The sequence below is a fragment of the Gasterosteus aculeatus genome, chromosome 1 (assembly GCF_964276395.1).
Source record: "Gasterosteus aculeatus chromosome 1, fGasAcu3.hap1.1, whole genome shotgun sequence".
Taxonomy (NCBI): Eukaryota; Metazoa; Chordata; class Actinopteri; order Perciformes; family Gasterosteidae; genus Gasterosteus; species Gasterosteus aculeatus.
The window spans coordinates 10,461,609-10,481,364 of record NC_135688.1 but is presented as its reverse complement, the minus strand read 5'-3'; the positions used below and the strand labels follow the sequence as shown (position 1 = coordinate 10,481,364).

General features: G+C 43.3%; 2 protein-coding genes across 8 annotated transcripts; both read left to right on the top strand.

The window, feature by feature from the left end:
• The first annotated feature begins 315 nt into the window (after positions 1 to 315).
• clptm1 (CLPTM1 regulator of GABA type A receptor forward trafficking) lies at positions 316 to 10,490 on the top strand. The gene is made up of 14 exons (XM_040160839.2): positions 316 to 601; positions 3,227 to 3,363; positions 3,763 to 3,886; positions 4,108 to 4,266; positions 4,476 to 4,593; positions 4,684 to 4,769; positions 5,302 to 5,422; positions 5,536 to 5,780; positions 6,828 to 6,921; positions 7,008 to 7,198; positions 7,435 to 7,530; positions 7,860 to 7,995; positions 8,621 to 8,788; positions 9,313 to 10,490. The coding sequence occupies exons 1-14, from the start codon at positions 551 to 553 to the stop codon at positions 9,486 to 9,488; spliced, it is 1,902 nt and encodes a 633-aa protein (XP_040016773.1). The 5' UTR covers positions 316 to 550; the 3' UTR covers positions 9,489 to 10,490.
• Positions 10,491 to 11,406: 916 nt separating this feature from the next.
• Positions 11,407 to 19,418, top strand: LOC144382919 (transcription factor RelB-like). Of its 7 annotated transcripts, none has more exons than XM_078098293.1 (11): positions 11,407 to 11,974; positions 12,188 to 12,211; positions 12,851 to 12,999; positions 15,258 to 15,593; positions 16,223 to 16,389; positions 16,481 to 16,572; positions 16,729 to 16,860; positions 16,955 to 17,059; positions 17,659 to 17,874; positions 17,987 to 18,058; positions 18,267 to 19,418. In XM_078098293.1, exons 1-11 carry the CDS (start codon positions 11,941 to 11,943, stop codon positions 18,701 to 18,703), a joined length of 1,764 nt encoding a protein of 587 aa, XP_077954419.1. In that variant the 5' UTR covers positions 11,407 to 11,940; the 3' UTR covers positions 18,704 to 19,418. The 7 variants fall into 7 exon arrangements, with proteins under 7 accessions (XP_077954419.1, XP_077954418.1, XP_040017082.1 ...); XM_078098292.1 differs by having other exon boundaries at positions 18,264 to 19,418; XM_040161148.2 differs by lacking the exon at positions 12,188 to 12,211 and having other exon boundaries at positions 11,721 to 11,974; positions 18,264 to 19,418.
• Positions 19,419 to 19,756: the final 338 nt, after the last annotated feature.

The window sequence follows — 19,756 nt, the reverse complement described above, 5'->3', positions numbered from 1 at the left end:
TAGATATTCTGGCCAATCGATCACCTTGGATGCGGTATATAACACAACAGGATATGGTCCTATGGAGACGGTACAATGTTCATGGTAGGATCATCACCGTATACCGTGAATATCAGAAGTTAAACAGCTCATGAAGAATGGCCATTTTCTGAGCGTTATAACATTTTTATGGAAATCGTATGCAGCCTTCGAGGCTTTAGTTGGTTGGGATAGAGTTGATGCTCAGGTTTAATACTATGTGCAAAATTCAGTATTTTCCTTTGGAAACCAGCGTACGGCAACAGTTTTTTAAGAAGCTTCTGTTTTATTGAGGTTAGAAGAATTTTGAATATTTTGAAAGATCCACAACTAAGCTGTTTCATTCCGTTACATCAGCCCCGCTGTGCGTCGCAATAGGCATCTTACAATATTTATCAGCTTCGCATTTCTTTCATCGCTCCCCGGAAAAGGGGCACGTCACTGCAATGACGCTTCAAACTGTCGTCTCGCGAGACTCCGCACAGTTTCCCAGGCAGCGGTGTGGCTGTGTGCGCGATAGAGACGAGGAAAGATGGCGGAGCAGGAGAGTGAAGCTGCTAAAGCTAGCGCTGGCAACGGCGAGGTAAAAATGAATGACACTCTAATTGTCTTGTATGCGCTCCAAGTCCGGCGTAAAGGAAGGGAGCTGGGGCGTTTGTGTCAGTTGTCTCGTTGAGTGTGTGTCCGTTAACATTCAAACGTGTTACCGAGCTTGGGTGACGTTGTCAGTGCCGGTTTGGGTTTTAAACGGCCCCCTTCTGCTCGCAGCAGTGTGCCGAGAAACCAGCGTAGTTAGCGTGCCGAGAGAGGCGTTGACGGCGGTAGCTCGGTTGATGATATTTCAATTACGTGAAAGTGACTCGCCGATTAGCGGACCGAGTGCGTGTCGGCGGGCGCCAGCTTACTGCTGCAGTGTGTCCGTTGACTTTTACGAGGCCCGCACACCTGAACGACGCAGCTCGGCTAACCAGGCCGGTCTCGATGATCAGCTCGCGCACATTCGTACTCGCTGTCGGTCCGTGTCATCGATATTCTTATTAGTAAACGGTCATAACCGGGAGACGTTGAGGGAATCGACGTAACGTTACATGTTGTACGTCTAAAGTCAACTAAGGAAGGGTATTTAGGTAAAAATTGTCAAATGAGATGAGTCAGGGGTTTATCGACGTCAAAATGGGCTAACCCTTAAATATGCGCCGTTGAATTGTTAAAAAAGTAACGTGAACTTATTTAATTGTTAGGGGTTGTTGGGGCAAACTGCTATTATCTCCGGACAGACAAATGTCACAAGCTGCTTCTGGTCAACGTGATTCATCATGCTCGGGGAAAACTCGTTAGTTTACCCTCTGACGAACTAAACACAAAATATCTACTGAGTATCGACAAGGTCAAATAAGCAGCATGTGTGGCTGTAGTAAATGTGTGTTACCAACAAGGACTAGTATTATTCTTAACTACTTATAACGAATCTTTCCCAATTTGGGTTAAACTTTTTTCCTTTAAAAAAGAAAAAAAGGTTTTCAGTTCCTTATTTTGTTTTATAACCCCAGTTCACACCTCATGTCACTATCCTTAGACTGATTAAGTGGGATATTTTTAAAGGTACTTCCAGACCTTTCTCTTACGTTTTATTTTCCAGGATCGTTCCTAAGGAATGTTGGGATTCTATTATCCCTCCACAACACTGGAAGTCAAACTCTGACACAAATCCTAGAAGTGGCATGTAGGGCAAGGGTACGATAACTAGTTTTAGATCAGGCAGTTGTGTTGCACTTGTCTTGCACTGCTGCTAATTGGTTGAGAGAAATTTCGGAGCTGGCTATTTAGTGCTTTTTATTTTTTGTTTTTATTTAATATTTCTTTTGGTTATTAGTGTAACTGTATTGGTCCCAGCACAACGCGTAAGTAGTCAGCAGTTCCAAAATATTCTTTGTCTTTAATGATTGAAAATAATTAATTTTAGCATAGTTGGAAAGCCTTTTTATCCATTTACAATCCAATAGACTTCAATAGACTATTCTAACCATTCATGGGCCTCTATTGAATATGGCTTACTACCCTCTGTAGGAGATGCTGTCATCCTGTGTGCTACATATTACCGGAGCAGTCTCCACTTCTGTAAATGACTGATTTATCTTGACTGTTAGGCCCTTTCCTGCCAGGCACACACACAATTCAGTGTGAAGCATTTACACCGAATAGGTGGTTAATTGTTAATCCTGGTTCAGTGGGTATATACATTGTAAATTATTATCTTGAACTGGAACAGCTAAGCTTATCTTAGAGATCCATCTAAGATAATAGCATTTCTTTTATTTCAACACAACAGGACGTTGAGGATGAAGTGATCTAATTCATGGCCTTGACATTCAGGTTTGGATGGTGCTGCGCCAGTGGCTTATCACAAACCTCCACATTTCCGATGTTCATTTTTGTTATTTGGCCTCTTGGCACCTCAATAACCTGCTGAGCGGAAAACATTTTTCACCCCCAAGTGTTGTTTGTTTCTAGAGGCCAACCTCTGGTCTCCCTTGTGTCGGTAACAATGGGGGAGATTAGATATTTAGATCGTGAATGAGTCTCATGACTTGTTATACGCTTGCGTGTTGTTCCACTTGAATAGAATGCGCCCGGAGGCGGACGTGGACACGCTCAAACAAACTAAAGACAGATCTGACGAATTCATTGTGCTAACATGTATGCTGATACTTTGATGATACAAAAGTTCTAGAAGGTCAAGACATCGTAGCAGTTAATGGTCTTTAGAAATACAATTTGGAAACCCCTGATATCTTGTCTTGATATATTTCCTCCTGCATTTTGTAATTATTTTCATGCTGATTCAAAAACGTGTTCATCAATAATTTGTTCAACATTTCCTTCAGTTGAATGTTGAGAAAATCACTCAAACGTCAGAATATTGTTTTAAAAATCTTTCAGAACAGTTTAAAAGAAAAAACTGCAAATCATGTTTAATAAGCTGGAGCTGGAGTGTTTGGCATGCTATTTTGTCCTGCCAATTATCAAATCTGCCATGTGTGGATGTATTGTTGTCACCTTATCTACATCCTCTATTTAAAATGCACTTTATCCTTCCAAATTATACCAGATACTGAGGTTTAATCAGTCCCCTTTTAGATTGTACTCTTATCATATTCCGACATTGGGCTTCTTTGACTACACTGACCGTTTTTCTGTCTGGTTGTAGGTAAGCAGCAATGGGACTGCTGCAACAACAGACGACCAGACTGTGCAGACAACCGAAAATGCGGTGGATCCTCAGCAGCAACAGCCGCCTCAACCAGCACCGAATGCATGGCAGGTCATCAAAGGAGTCCTCTTCAGGTTAGTACTTCACAATAGCCGTAGCCAGTTTGCAAGATGAATTCAAACCGTTAAAAATCATTGTCAGACCGTTGTTACTTTTTGGCAACCTGATCAAATAAGACCCTGTGGTTGAGTTTCCTGTCTTATGCAAGCAGTTACTTTAACGAGCAGCCAGTGAAGAACAAAAATATGTTTCTGTACTTCAGATCTAAAACAAAAAGGTCAAATTGAAAAAAAAATTTTTAACCCGTATCTGTCCATTAAGTTATTAATACAGCTCATTAACCTACTGCTCTCATATTTTATATTTTCTCATCTTGTATTCTTTTTTTTCTTTTTCTTTTTTCTCCAAGGTTCACTTTGATCCCTTATTCACCAGATTTAATTTTGTCCCCACTCTTTTACTTGTTTTTCCAGAATCTTTGTAATCTGGGCGATCAGTAGCTGGTTTCGTCGAGGGCCCTCAACTCCAGACCCCAACACCCCGGCTGGGGCCCCTAGAGTACCCAGCAGGAACCTGTTCCCCAAAGACACCCTCATGGTATTACACTTGTCCGATGCCTTTAGCTACACAGACAGTTGTCTATTTACAGTGTTTTCGATTTAATCGAACTTGTTCATTATTATTTCTTTCTTGAACTGTAACTGTTCTTGAAAGTATTTTGAAAGCAAACCAGTGCTATATCTTTTATCCAGGCTTGCCTACCTGCTCTCCCGTGGCTCTTTTTAATATCATCAACACCTTCCTTACTCTGCCTGCAGGACCTGTATGTGTATTTGTCCCAAGACGAAGTGTTTGCCGACTTCAACAACACAGAAGCCCTGTTCTGGTTCCACAGGGACTTGGTCTACGGGGACTGGACAATTGGCGAGAAAGGGGACGGGTGTTACGAGACGTACAAGGAGCTAGACATCCCAGAGGTGAGGATTAAGGGAAGGTGGAATGTGAGCGTGATGCTGCGGAAGAGAGGCGACACACTGTAGATTACTCTAGAGAGGGAAAAGGTGTTAGTTATGTTTTGAAGATGACTTTTGTGAAGCACAGGATAGACCGTAATGAACCTGAGGGATTTGTAATGTGTTTCTGTCTGCTACTCTAATTCTTGTTTGTGTTTGGTGTGTACTTGCAGAGCGTGCAGCAGAACGGTTCCCTTTACATGCATGTGTACTTCACTAAAAGTGGATTCCACCCAGACCCAAAACGCAAGGGGCAGTATCGCAGACTGGCAACCGTTCATTCAACACGCAGTAAGCACATACGAAGAACACGCCCGTTTTACAATTTTAACAGTAAAAATAATTTGCTAAGTGTTAACCTTTGCTTGTTTCCCTCTTCAGTGCTGAATAAATTCAAGCGACGGAAGTTTATGAAGACCAAGAATCTGCTAACGGGCGAGACGGAAGCAGATCCCGAAGTGATCAAGGTTGATACTTTTGTTCTACTGAATACTTTTTACTAATTTTGTGCAGTGTACAGCTAGAATAATTAATTGACCAAGATAATATATCACTGATATTAGCTTATTGCATTTATATCGCTCTCTGTATCTGTCCATATGTGGGCTGGTTAAGGAACAAGAAATTCCAGCAAAAATATGTCATATTCGATTTGAATTTGTTTATTAAGAAAATATATTGCTATTGTTTCTATTATCAGATTTCTTTAACTGCAGAATATCCATTGAAGCCCCAGAAATCCATATTCTGTTAATCCACAGTATGTGTTGTTCATCCTCCTTTTGTGGCATCAATTTCCAAAAACATCTCACAGAAACACCCATTGTGGTTTATTTTCACGAATGAGAATGAGACTATAAATATACTTTTTAATTAAATGAGTAGGAATAAATGGCTTGTCTAGATGGATTATATTTTCTATTGGTCCCATCCTCAATAGAAGACCCTCTGTTCTTTGTAGCTCATTACTGACATGGCACATCAAATGTTTCCTTCCAGCGAGCAGAGAGCCACGGCCCAGTGGAGATCATCTCTCACTGGCACCCCAACCTCACCATCAACATGGTGGACGACCACACCGCCTGGGTTAAGGGTTCTGTTCCTCCTCCTCTTGACCAGCGTAAGTTCCTCTCACTCCACTCTCCACCGGGTCACAACCCCAGCAGCTAAGCCAAAAGTTGTGTTCTTTTTCCGTAACACCGTCTTGGACCTCTCCTTTCTTCTATCTCCTAGATGTCAAGTTTGATGCGGTAAGCGGCGACTACTATCCCATCGTGTACTTCAATGACTACTGGAACCTTCAGAAGGACCACTTTCCCATCAACGATACCCTGACAACGCTCCCGCTGCGCCTCTCCTACTGCCCGCTGTCTTTGTGGCGTTGGCAGCTGTACGCTGCCCAGAATGCACGCTCCCCGTGGAACTTCCTGCCCGATGACACGTATGAGCAGTCGGATGACGACCAAGACTCTGTTAAGGTAAGAAGTCATGGAGGCGTAGAGCTGAAACATGGGGGTTTACATGAGATTGAAACAGCAAACACAAGCCTGTTGTGGTGGTTCTTGTATTTGCTTCTGGGTCTGATGTTCAACAAACAGGTCGATTTAACTCTCTCTGGCGAGGCCTGTCGGGATAATCAATATATTGACTTATCGCACAATATGTGTAAATGAGTGCGATCATTTTTGGTGCTGCGAACTCACTTAAAATCTCACCTAAAACACAACCATCCCACCCAGTCCTTCAACCTGAACGATTGTCGGTTCCTCCGCACTGCGGTCCGCCTCTTTAGCCGTGAGGGCCATGCGCAGGACAAGGTCCCCAGACCGCAGACCTACGTTCCTTCCGGTCCGGCTGATTTGGAAACCGGACAGAGATTCCCCGTCTCTCGCAGCAACTCAGCCACGGGGGGCGTCGCCCAGCCGGCGGGTGTAGCCCTCAAGCCAACCTCCCCGGCTGGCGCGGCACGCCTTTCCGGTGAACACATTTTCGCAAACCCCACCGCATCACACCAAGCCCGATGCTGCACTCCGCGTCCCTTGCACTCATTATTTATTTGTTTGATTTATTTAGGATATATATATATATATATATATATATATATATATTTTTTTTTTTTAACATTCCGATTCTAATGTCTAAAAATTTTAAAGAATCAAATGAGTGCACTTGCATGAAATGGTCTGAAAATGACAATATTGTTGCAATTAATTATGGTGCGGTAATCACACAACAAAAAATAGTTATGTCACAGCCATATGTCTGACACTAAAAACATTTCATATGACATATAAATGATTAAAGTCTACTTGCCCTCAGTCACACGTTGTTTTGTGTAATATCTTCACTTCTTCCTCTAATGCTGCAATATTAGTAGAATATTGTTGACGTTGACATATTACAATAGTATTGCAGTACAATTACTTATTTTTGGTTCTAGTGCTAAATGCCTGGACAGTCTTACTATATTAATACTACGTTGTAGCTATGGATGCAGGTAAATTGTCTTGTCACTCTTTTCATAGGTGGCCCTATTGGAAACCAACCCGTACCTGCTGGGACTCACCATTGTTGTCTCTATTGTGCACAGCATTTTCGAGTTTCTTGCCTTCAAGAATGGTATGGACACCGCAGCCTGACAACGCCAAAATATAGCTTGCACAATGTCTGCGCTCCAGCTTTAACTCTCCACGTCTCCTCCTCAGATATCCAGTTCTGGAACAGCAGGCAGTCTCTCGAAGGCCTCTCTGTGCGTTCCATCATATTTGGAGTCTTTCAGTCTCTGGTCGTGCTTCTGTACATCCTGGACAACGAAACCAACTTCGTTGTCCAGGTCAGCGTCTTCATCGGCCTTCTCATTGACCTGTGGAAAATCACCAAGGTCATGGACGTCAAGGTATGTCGGAGCAACACAAGAAGGGAATGTGAATGTTTTAATGTTTAGTTTGAATGAAAACAAGCGTACTCCTCTACAATAATTACTTTGCAAAGAGACATTGGAGACAAAGCAAAAAAACATGTGAAAACATTATTTTTATTTTTTGCACTTTCCCTTTCGTTGATCTGAATGCTGACCTATTGCACCTGTATATTTTAATATCTCTGTAACAGCCTATGTTTTTCTTTCTCTAGTTGGACAGGGAGAACAAAATTGCGGGGGTGTTTCCCAGATTGGTGTTCAAAGACAAGTCCACATACGTGCAGTCTTCAACCAAGATCTACGACGATGTGAGTGAAACCAATACTCAAACTACAGAACTCCTAACACCAGCCACGTTCTGTAGACTATCTATTTTAAAACGCTTGTTCGCTCGTTCTATTGTCATTCTGTAATCGGTGGCATGAAATGGTCTGAAAATTACAATATTAACAAAGTTCGTTTGAGCTTCTTACACTTCCTGAAGTTCTGGCCTGTAGTGGACAGGTTGTTTCTCCGTGACAGCGGAGAGCCCAAATGAAAAATGTCTCTGTTGGGATGAATGCAATAACCCAATTAGTACCCTTTTCTATTGATTTTGTTTCTAATAAAACCCCCTTTTCTCCTGACACGTGAACAGATGGCCTTCAGGTACCTTTCGTGGTTGCTCTACCCTCTGTTTGGCTGCTACGCCATCTACAGTCTATTGTATGTAGAGCACAAAGGCTGGTACTCATGGGTACTAAGCATGCTCTATGGCTTCTTGTTAACCTTTGGTAAGTATGTCTGAAGCATTTCTGCACTTAACTATTATCGTTTTGTCTTGAGTGTCATTTTCTGTTCTAGAGCAATATTTTTAAGAGTTGAAAGTTATTGATTTAATTGCACATAAACAGGACTTGATGGACTCTAATTGTATAACAAAAAATGTTATAGCTTAACTGAAAAGGGAATTAAACCAATGAACTTGATGGTTTACGCAGGTGCAGTGTAATGCATGAGTTAGCTAACGTAAATGAAATGATGAAGGGAACACTTTAGTATACAGTATTCGTTTATGAATTGAGTTGTAGCCCTTCAAAATTGAAAAATATCCCAGAAATACAAAAAGTACCCTGAATACCAGTTGACAACTTTATTGCTGACTGTTATTATTTCTCATTTAGTGACTGTAAAGTATATTTTAAAAATATGAAACTAATAAGGTCCAGGACTAAGAAAATAAATGTACATACAGCTGATGTTTTCATGGTTGCATATCCAATTCCCAACTGCCTTCACTAATGTGCTGTGTAAAAATAGACTCTCTTGGTCTCATTGCTTGTTGTCGTCCAGTTTACTGCTTCTGTTATATTTCTTAACCAGTGACATCCTACTCATATCTGCTTTCTTCTTATTCAGGTTTCATTACAATGACGCCACAGCTATTCATCAACTACAAAATGAAGTCTGTGGCCCACCTCCCATGGAGGATGCTCACCTACAAGGCTCTCAACACCTTCATTGATGACCTGTTTGCCTTTGTCATCAAGATGCCCATGATGTACAGGATAGGATGCCTCAGAGATGGTAAGTCTTCCCTCATCTACAGGTTTTAATGAAATTTACTTGAATTAGAGGAAATTGAATAATCATTTAAAGCCATTTTAGCTTTAACATTTGAAGCAACCTCTGCTGGAAATGAACCGTGTATTTCTCGACCCACGGCCTGACCTGCTGAAAACGGGGCCGGGTCGCAACCCACCACTTGAGAACCACTGCTTTAGGTAGCTTTGCATCTTAACGTGTATGGGGACAGTATCGTCAGTCTTCAACCAATCAGGTCTTTAGTTTGACATGGTGGGCGTATTCTTTGACGTGCATCAACCTACAGCGCAGCAATAATGTGCGCCGTGATTGGTTGGTGCGCCAGCGGGACTTTTGTCTAACAAAGTCAGCACGCACAGAAGGCCCAGGTAATGAATACATGGGCCGCCACTGGATTTTGTTCATGATAATCAGGCTTTAGCCAGTCTGACTATGTTGGTACTTGATGCCAACATTTTAATTCCACTTGATAGTCCGTGGGCTAACCGCTTTCTCTTTTCCTGCAGACGTGGTGTTCTTTGTCTACCTTTACCAGCGCTGGATCTATCGGGTTGATCCCAACAGGTTCAACGAGTTTGGCACCAGCGGAGTGGAACGCGTCCCAGATGTCACGGAAACGGCTGACCCTGCTCTGGCCGCCGCCATCACAGACAAAGCAGAGGGGGAGAAGAAGAATGATTAAGCAAGACGACGACTTATCTGCCTCCCCGGCCCTCACTTGTGGGGCGACGAGGACTTGTGGAAATTAGGCAGAGAGGGGCGGCGTCGTCAAGCGATCCTGGACACCACAACAAAAAAAAGTGCAGTTCAACTGTTCACTGGGATTTCTGTTTGGATCCACAGAGAATGATGTTCAGTGTAGACTTGGTAAATTCTTATTTCTGTTCCCAGCCCTCTCGTTTTGCAGTTCAAGTGAAGTAAAACAAAACGTGATGTACTGTATCTGTATGATTTCTTGGGTAATGTCATGGAGTAGAGGTGGGGAGGAGAACTGGTTTCACTTTTACAACTTTTTTTATATATATATATATATATATATATATATATATATATATATATATATATATATACACACACAGAGTAAAAAAGAGGCTACGTGTAGCTTTTTTCTTTGTGTACATTCCATGTGAGCGTTATGTTTCGGATTGCCTGGAACCCGCTGAGTAGTGCTGGAGGAAAACTGCAAAGGTTGTGAGCCACGAAGGAGGTTAAAATAGAGAGGTTGGGACTGGAGACAAGATGGACAACCCACCAGGACACTACCCACCAGACCGTGACTACTACCCTCAACTTTAAACAAATGCTTAATGTTCTAAACTTGAACGTAAAAAATAACAGCCTTGTTGGTATTGATATAAATATATTAATATTGTCAATGACTTGATTTTTTTTTTTTTTGTATGTCGTTAAACTGCACAGAATCTCAGCTTGTCATGTTAATGTTGTCAAATCCGTGTAGCGTTGGCTAATTTGAGAGTCAAATTTTAATTTCATCCCCTCATCCAATGTCTGATTGATTCACATTCAAGCTCCAATATCGATCCCCTTCACAGGCGCAGTGGAGTCGGGTGTCTCTTGTTTTAATTCTGAGTGCTGTAAATCCTGAAACAAATAGGTTTCCATGTTCGTACATATTAAATTTTGATTCACTCGTGTTTATAGTAAAACATAAGTGTAATTTAAATTGTGTCTCCAATTTTTTTTTTTTTTAACATGTTCAAGTTTTTAAATAACTTTCTAGGTACATGAAAATATATGCCTGGAACTTAAATATTTAAAATGTTAAAGGTTAATGGGTCGACGGTGGCACATGGGTAGAGTGGGTGTGCCTGGAACCGCAAGGTTGGTGGTTTGAGCCCCGGCAGTTCCGTGTCGCAGTGTCCCTGAGCAAGTCACCTAACCCCTAATTTCACCCTGTGCAAAAATGTGAGCAGTGCTATTTGCCGCATGCCGGGATCAAATACTAGAGACTGTGTGTGTATGCAACACAGTGAAAATGCTGCAACCAGCACAAATCAAACTTGTTTAATGTAATCTAAATTCTTAGTCTCACAATACTGGTGTTTTCAGGCTGGTTTGGAATTTCCAGGAACCATCTGACGCCCCAATGTGGACCAAAGCTGGATGAGGAATACTTCTAATTTACCAGTTCCTACCTTGGGATTGTTGTTAGTGAACTTTCACATCTCTCTTCGTTCACAAAGAGCTTTCATGATGATCTAAAACTGCTTTATGGGGAGGGCTTGTGTAGTTTATTTTCTTACCTATCATGCTGCTCATCTTTTAGATTGGGGAACTGATGTGGATCACTGCATTTTAATTATTTTTTTTATTGTATTCATTTTTACTTGGTCCCTACTTATTGTAAACGCTTCAGTGGTCACTTTCATTTCCTGTAAGCAGCTTGTCCTCTGTGTTTCCAGGAAGGGTCACTGTTAATTTAAGCAGCTTCTCCTCTGTGTTTCCAGCAAGGGTCACTGTTGCGCTTCTCCAGGAACCGAACCGGTCACTGTCTTAAGGGCCGCCATCGCCGTGTAGCGAGCTTATTGGCCCGTTTGACAAATGGTTTTTCATAGTGAAAATGGAATTTCCTGTTAGCCATCACATTGTGGGGCGTTACAGTGGCACGATGCAAAACCAGGATGAAGAAATAATTTCATTTTTCTGGATAGGAAGAGCAGGCGTGCGCTACCTTGGATTGTAAATAGCTGAAGGGCTTAGTTCTACATTTGTTAATCCAAACACTTATTGGAAAAAATATATACAATTTGCTCCTGTGGTTTAAAATTGGAGACTAGAGGTACCTGCCTCGTGGAGCGGAGGGGGGGGGGGGGTCGGTCTAAGAGGTGACGTAGGGGGATTTCCATACCCCGATTCAGCCAATCGGAGCGCGTCTGCTACGAAAGCAAAAAGTGAAGCAAACTACGTTTCAGATGGAGTCACGTCCGTGTAAACGCGCCTCCCAGTCGGTACCGACCCGTGTGCCGGGTTCATAGCCCGGCTGGTGTTTCGTCCCGGTACCGGAGCTTTTTTTTTTTTTCAGGAGACAGACACGTTCCGACACAGAAGAGCGGACATCATCCGGTTCAGAAGAGATTCAAGGACACGGAGGTCTTTAAGGACCATTCACGGCGATGAACGACATGGACATCTTCAACGGGGCCTCTGGTAAATCTCAATGTTTGTGTTTGGAGGTGTGTGTGTGTGTGTGTGTGTTTTTTTTTGTTTGGGGGCGATTACGTCATCACCAGGCATGTGATTTTGTCAGAGCAGACAACACCCATTACCCAGGTCTCCGTCCCGCTGTTGCCGCTCATCTCGGTACATGTTGTTCAACTTTTCAACACTTTTTGTTTCTGATGCTTTGTGTTTGTCCCGCAGAGCCGCGAGGGCCTTCTGACTTTGGTGAGTCTCTGTTGTTCTTGCTTTTTATATTGTTGCTCAGGTGAGATTAGTTGGTGTGTGTGTGGGGGTGTGTGTGTGTGGGGGGGGGGGGGGGGGGGGGGGGGGGGGGTCGGTGTGTGGGTTATTATTGCACAGTGTAACCTCAGGTGACCTCATGTCGAATGGAAGTTGAGCAAGCCCACAATCTGTATTTCTGCTTCCTCGTTTTTTAAATGTTTCTTACAAAGCCTCTGGTTAGTAAGATGATCTACGAGCTCATGTTACTCTGGCGTATGTATTCACCATTCGGTGCTCCAATGATCAATTCATTTCTCACTTAATTGTCAATATTCAGTACATGTCTTATAAACTGTTATAGAATTGTCAAACTTTTCCATAACCTACGTTTGCATATTCAGGTCCCTTTCACATATTTCAGTTTTAAATCAATTGTTTTTTTTATTATTAATACTTAAATGATCACGACTTGATCATTACAATTGTTGCTGAAGAACCTTCTTTTAATTGCCCAATGGATGAGTTGTCTCTGCTTTGATAATGTTTTCTACTTCACCGCTGCAAGAAAGTGTCATTCCCCATGTAATTAATAGAGCAGTGCTCCCTTTGTTCGCACTAAACTTATTTCAATTATTTCCACAGATCTCATTGAGGAAATCATCACAGAGTGGTCAGGTGCATCCCTCCCCGGACCTCCTCCACCCCCCGCTGACCTCCTCTGTCAGGACCACAGGATGCGACAGCAGAGCCCGTCTCAGCCCGTGCTGCTGTCCCGAGGAGCTGCATGCCAGGTGAGCCTCTCGGAGTGCTGCTCCTTTGTGTTCAGACCATCTGGCTTCTGCCTGCTGGATGTTTCTTACACCGCTGCACCGTCATTCCTGGAGTGACAGTTGACAACACGGCAGCAGGGCGTGACAAATGCTTAAAGTTGAACTGTACCCAAGGTCCAGATTCATGCTAATTGTCAGAAAATGATGTAAAAAACGTTGCAATTATTGCATTGTAAACGATTATCATTATGACAATGACTACATTGAATCCCCATGTTGTTTAAGTCTCTGAAATAGATGACGGCTTTGCTGCTTTATTGGTCATTGTTTTGTATAATAACTATTATATAAGTATGACAAAGCGTTCAGTCAGATATGCAGGTTAAAGAAGTTACCGTGAGCTGAACTGAACTGACAACCATTTAAACATTTCCGACATATTATGAATTTAACGGTCAACAATTCATCAAAACAAATATCGGAAAATGAATCAATGATATTAAATATTTGTCATAGCCTTCGACTGTGGACAAATATTGTTCCATGCAGTCAGAGACAAAAGATCAGCGTGACACATTTTTTTGTCTATTGTGCGTCCATGTTGCTGTTGAATGTTTTTCAACATTACGCTTAAGTACACAAAGCCTCTGCTGCTCTATGACGACGTAAAAAGAGGTGATTGTTGTTTTGACCCTGCAGTATTTAGTCCGTCAGGCAGGTCGGGCTCGTACAATAAAGCACGTGGTATACGGATCAGACGTGGTGTAATCTGATAAGGCTGCAGTGACGTTGTGTCCTGCACAGAGGGGTCGCGATGTAGATCACAAGAAAGCAGCTGAAACCAGTCCACGAATAACCCGCATGTGAGATGCTGTATTCTGTATGTACAGATTGTTAAAAAAACAAGGTATTCGTGATGTTTGCCGAAGCACCCCGTCGCCATGCTTTTCTGTGGGAGGCAGCTGAGATGGAGGAGGAGGAGCAGTGGTTGTATTAACTGTAACGTGACACCTACTTTCAGTTTGCCTTCCCTTCTGTTTACCAGCCAAACCCACTGAGGAGTGAAAGGTCGCATTCTTCGCCCTGCGCGTCTCCAATTGGTCAATTCCTCTTAGAGCTGAGCTGGCTTCCTACTTCCTGTTTGCTGGTTCTGTCTGCAGGGCTTTTGTTTAGCGCTCGTGTTTTGAGGCTAACAGGTTCGCCCCGGCTAACGCGCTCCTCCGAAGTGGACGTCTGTGGCTCAACAGGATATTGTGAAAACATGATCTCATGCAAAGGCATCACCCAGATCTCCGCAGCGACGGTTTAACGCGCTCTCTGTCTGATTTACTACACAAGTGAAAAAAAGAGGTCAACTTCTTCACTTCTTTGTTCTCTGCGAGTTTGATTGTTCATCTTTTGTGAGATTGATGCTTCAGACAGACCTATAACTTGAATGGCTTTTCTTTGAGGTAATCTTTCTTCTGTTTACGTTACATTTCAGCCAATCTGAGAGATAATCTAAGAGTGAATATAGAGAGGACTGTAGATTAAGAAAAAGGAGATAATAGCAGCACTGTGAGAGGAGTATATATAACTGGGGCCTCGCTGAGAGCGGAAAAGCTTGGTTGTTTTGCTAATAAGAGATCAAAAGACTCAAATTAGCACATTGTTGACGCTGTGCACTGATGGGAAGCACATGCACGAAGGACAAAACGTGCATTGCTGCTTAGTTTCACTGGGGCCGTGATGCAGAATGCGTCATGTGCAGCGTCATCTGCTATGTGCTCTTAAAACGCACCTTTGACTGTTTGTTTCTCTGACTGCAAGTTAATGTGGTTTTTAATACCTAGAAGAAGCCAATCGGGTCGTTGGATGATCAATGTGAAAGCTAGCAGATTATTTTAGGGGTCACAAGCCACAGGAACCTCAGCATACATGTTTTTATCTTAAAAATAACTATAGTTGTGAGATGTTATCGCAGAGCTCTTTACATAACTGTTTAGATGTGCGGCTCAGCTCCACACAATAGAAGTTGCTACTTCCACATATTTGTCTGTATGTGTGGAAAGGTTTTAAATTCGAGGCTGGAAGGTGCTGATGTTTCAAAGGCCCAGTGGATAATTAATCAGAATATCACTGGATCACAAGATGTTTCTCTAATATTTCATTTTAAACATTTATATTTCTCTACACGTTTATTCTGTCAACTTGGTCCAGTTTCTGACTTTATGTGTTGCCTGGTGGGATGAAGCTTATTAACATGTTGTTAATAAGCTTTTGTTACTGTTCGTCCACAGCCAACCTGCACCTTCCCGCAGCCCCAGCAGCAGTCGAGCACTTCCAAAGACATGGCTCATTCCTCCCGGGGAGCCGGCGCTCCACCCGGTTTCCCGCGGCGCGGTCGAGGCGCGGCGTGTTCGCTGACCTCCAAAAGCTCCCGTGGCGTTTCCTCCCACAGCCGCGGCGGCGAAACGGAGATGCTGGAGCAGCTGCTGAACAAGCCCAGGCTGGTGGTGTTGGAGGAGCCCAAGGAGAGAGGCATGAGGTTTCGCTATGAATGCGAGGGACGCTCGGCCGGCAGCATTCTGGGGGCGTCCAGCTCTGAAACCAGCAAGAGTCAGCCCACGATAGAGGTAGACGCAGTGCACTTCTTTCTTTTCTTCTTTACTTTAAAGGGGATTTACTATCTTTCAGTGACAGTTGGAGAGTCTTTTTTAACCACAGTTAATTGGTGCACACTTAACACCCCCCCCCTCCCCCCCACAACCACCCGCCTTGCAGATGTGGCGCTCTGGAAGGATGTGCGTTGTTGAAGTCAATTAGAAAGTACCTGCAAATCCCAAGTCAAGTGTAGATTAAAAGGGCGGTTTTACCCGCGTACTGACAAACACTTCTACGCGTTCATCTTGCCCTTTTATACAAAGACCATCGCACGAGAAGACAAGACTCGAGGCGTGTGAGGATTTTATTGTTTCACAATTATTTTGAGAAAGGGACATGTTGTCATAACTATATTTTGTTGGGACCTTTTTTTTGGTTTTGTCTCAGTCAGTGGTGATCCGATGTTTGTGCTAAATGGGTCAGTTAAAATATCAATTTGAAAGTTCCCCTTCTTGCTTACCTTTTTATTTCTGTATATTTGAATTAATGACATCACTCCGTTGAAACGCTTCCTGTGTAACTGTAAATGTGTTGTGTGGTTGGTTCTGTTACCTCAATGTTTGTTTTATGTTTTTCTTTCCTCCCGACTTCTCTCTTTCAGATTCAAGGTCCCATTGACCACTTAAAGAGGGTCACAGTCACGGTTTCCTTGGTAACCAAAGACCCCCCTCATCGGCCTCACCCCCACTGCCTTGTGGGTAAAGACTGCGCAAACGGTTCGGGAATATGCGTGGTCACGCTCAATCCTCACAGCAACCGACGGCACAGGTGCTCGTCCCATCTTGCATTTTTTTTATTTTTTATAAATCTTCCTTAAATTTCATCCTGACAAGATATATATTTTCTGCTGGACTCGCAGCTTTGTCAACCTCGGTATCCAGTGTGTGAGGAGGAAAGAGCTGGATGCTTCACTTGAGAAGAGAAGAAACCTAAATATCGACCCCTTCCAAAGTAAGATGAATACACACACACACAGCTCATCACAATGTTGTTAATACTGTCATCTATATACACTTCATATGTTTACATTTGAAAACCGTTTCCTATTTTCTGGCTGTTTAATTTCGTTGTGACTCCTGAAAACAGTCGTGTCTTTTCGTCCCTCAGCTGGTCACTCAAAGGGCATTGAAGACATGGACATGAACGCCGTGCGACTGTGTTTTCAGTGTGAGTTTGAATGGGAAGACGGCAGAAAAGACTGTCTCAGCCCAGTGGTGTCCAACCCCATCTATGACAAGAGTAAGAAACAGGCCTCTATTTTTAAACCGCACCAAATGTAAATGAATTTGCTGATTTCCACGTATTGATGTATTATATTTGTTTTTTTCCACAGAGGCCACGACCACATCGCAGCTGAAGATCGGCCGTTTTAACCAGTACAGAGGTTCCTGCACCGGCAAGACCGAGATCTACATGTTGTGTGACAAAGTGCAGAAAGGTGAGAAATACCTAAGTTTATTCTGCAGTTTGTGTTCATTCATGAGGCAACGCACAGTTTTTAAAATCTTTGCACGACCACGGTTTCTCTTTAACTGAGACGATGTTGTCCTCTTTCAGGGTACAAGCTATTTTATATCATTGTAACGGTTTATTTTCCAATAAAGCATGAGAGAGTGAAATTATACATTATATTAAACTGAGAACATAGAAATAATTAAACAACCACACTGTACTTCATCAACTGTAATCATTTTTATATTTAATTTGGAACTACTATATAAACAAAATACACACACACACACGACACTTGCAACTCAAACTTATTTCCAATGTTACATGTTGAGTGTAAGTAAATACAGACTTTACTTCAATACGTTCAATATTGAAATCACACAAATAAGGAAACCAAAAGAGAAATCCTTGACTTTTCCTGTTGGTTGAGCTCAGCTTTCATAACACTGTGACACAAGAACTGCAATCGTCTGATAATCATGTAACCAGAGTTGTCACTATGCTGGATGGGGATACCTGCTGTGTATTTACCACTTCACCCTCCTCCTCCTCACCGCGGCTCTGCATGTGTCCCCTCGTCCACAGATGACATAGAGATCATCTTCAGGCGAGGGTCGTGGAAGGCCAGCGGGGAGTTTGCCCAGACAGATGTGCACCGGCAAATCGCCATCGTGTTTAAGACTCCACCCTATCAGGACCAGGACATCACAGAGGAGGTAGAAGTCAGCGTGGTGCTGCGCCGCCTCTCGGACCAGATGGAGAGCGAGTCCATTACCTTCACGTACCTGCCACACAATCCAGGTCGGTGGACGCTCCAGAGCTCTGCGCGGTCCGCAGCGTACATGATGTAAAACGAACGCAGCAGATCTTAGAGCCAGAAACGTTAACAGCGGGTTGGTTGAACTCGTTTCAGATCCGTATGAGGTGAACCGGAAGAGAAAGATAAAGTCTGACATCAGCTTCAGTGAGAAACCTTGCGTGACAGGTGAGGCTCCAAAGCATTCTCCTCAGTCCGATCCGAAGTTCCTTGTTGTAACTTGAATTGTGCTTTTGTTCCTACACCACCATCAAAAAAGCCTAAACTTCTCGAATAAAGTACGAAGGTCTCTCGCCAAAGAACCGACCTTTTGTCATATTCCTTACCGCCCGTTTATTTTCCCTGTAACGCGACCCGTTTCCTCTCCCTGCAGCAGAGAGCGCACCTGCAGCAGAGCAGCCCTTCCACCTTCATCAAACCATGATGGGCCCTAACGAGAGGCTCTGCGCCGCCCGGCCCGGGGCCTCCGCTTTAGGGGAGATGTGTTACAGCGAGCACCAGGACACAAACAACGACAGCGACGCGGCCATCTTGAATCAGCTGCTGGAAATGCCCGCGATATGGGACATAATATCCAACCCCGGCCTGACCTCGGCCATGCCCTCCGGCTTCGAGCAGGGGCCCGAGGCCGGCGCCGTGTTCGCCAACCTGGATATGAACTTCAACCCGAACTTTGGCCCGTACACACAGGACTTTTCCCATTACAACGACCTGCAGTTCAACATGCTCGTCAACGAGATCCAGAATCCGCAGTCGGAGGGCCGGGAGAGCCCGTCCAGCACGCTGCAGGTGAAGACCGAGGAGGAGCTGTAAGCCCCGGGAAGCTAAAACGTGTAAAAAATATATATATATATATAAAATATCTGTGGCACTTGGAGGGAAAAATGCTTACTGCTTTCTGGGCGAGAGTTAGATGAGAGAACTGGTACCGCTGAGGTTTCTATTTCCCGGAATGTCGAATCTCCCCTTAAGGCCTCTGGGTTTGGACGCAAACAAGATAATTTTGTCTCGTGCTGATTTCTCTGTGAAATGTGTTTGCCCTCCTGCTAAATTTGTCTGGAAACCTTGCGGGTCAAGGCTTTAGTTCAGCTCCAACATTCCTGCACGTGTGCTGGTCAGTGACATTTAAATAGCCCGCCATTTACTGCACAGTATCGTAGTAAACGATTGGTAAAGTAAGATTTAGATATGCTGATGACATCGTCAACGTGAAACACAGTTCACAGGATTGTTCTGTGGAAACTACGTAATTTCCTCAGTCGTATCGGATTTTAGGCTCAATTACAGTAGTTTCCGATCTGCTCTCCGCGTTCATACTTAATCACTGTGTCACTGTGGGCGTCGCAACAGCTGGCTTGCTTAATAATTAATCTGCTTAGCAATAGGAACCAGTCCTCTTCTTATTTAAATTTCCTCTCAGTTCCTGCCTTTTTATGCGGTTCCGCTCGTGTGCTGAACATTCAAATTTCCGCTTGAGTCTAACCATTGTCAGTGATCCAGAAAAGGAATAATAAAACGTCAAACTGTGGGGTTTTTGTCTTGTCGTTACTTCCTCTGAAGCCAACCGCTGCCTCGATAATTGGTCAAAAGAAAAAATATATATATTTAAAATGTGACCTGCTGCCTGACACACGTTTCTAACCTGTTCGCTGACTTTAAAGCACAGAAGCCAGTAGATGTGTATTTGCGGTAAATGTCAGCAGTGTCACAAGGCGAAGTTGAATGACTTGTTTGGATGGAAGAGGGATTGTGTTTTTATCAGACGCTTTGCGGCCTCCGTGCCTTTTCATGCTCACCTTTCACTCATACAACTTTTGGAATATCTTTATAGACGTAGATCAGGGAATTAACACAAAGATGTTGAAA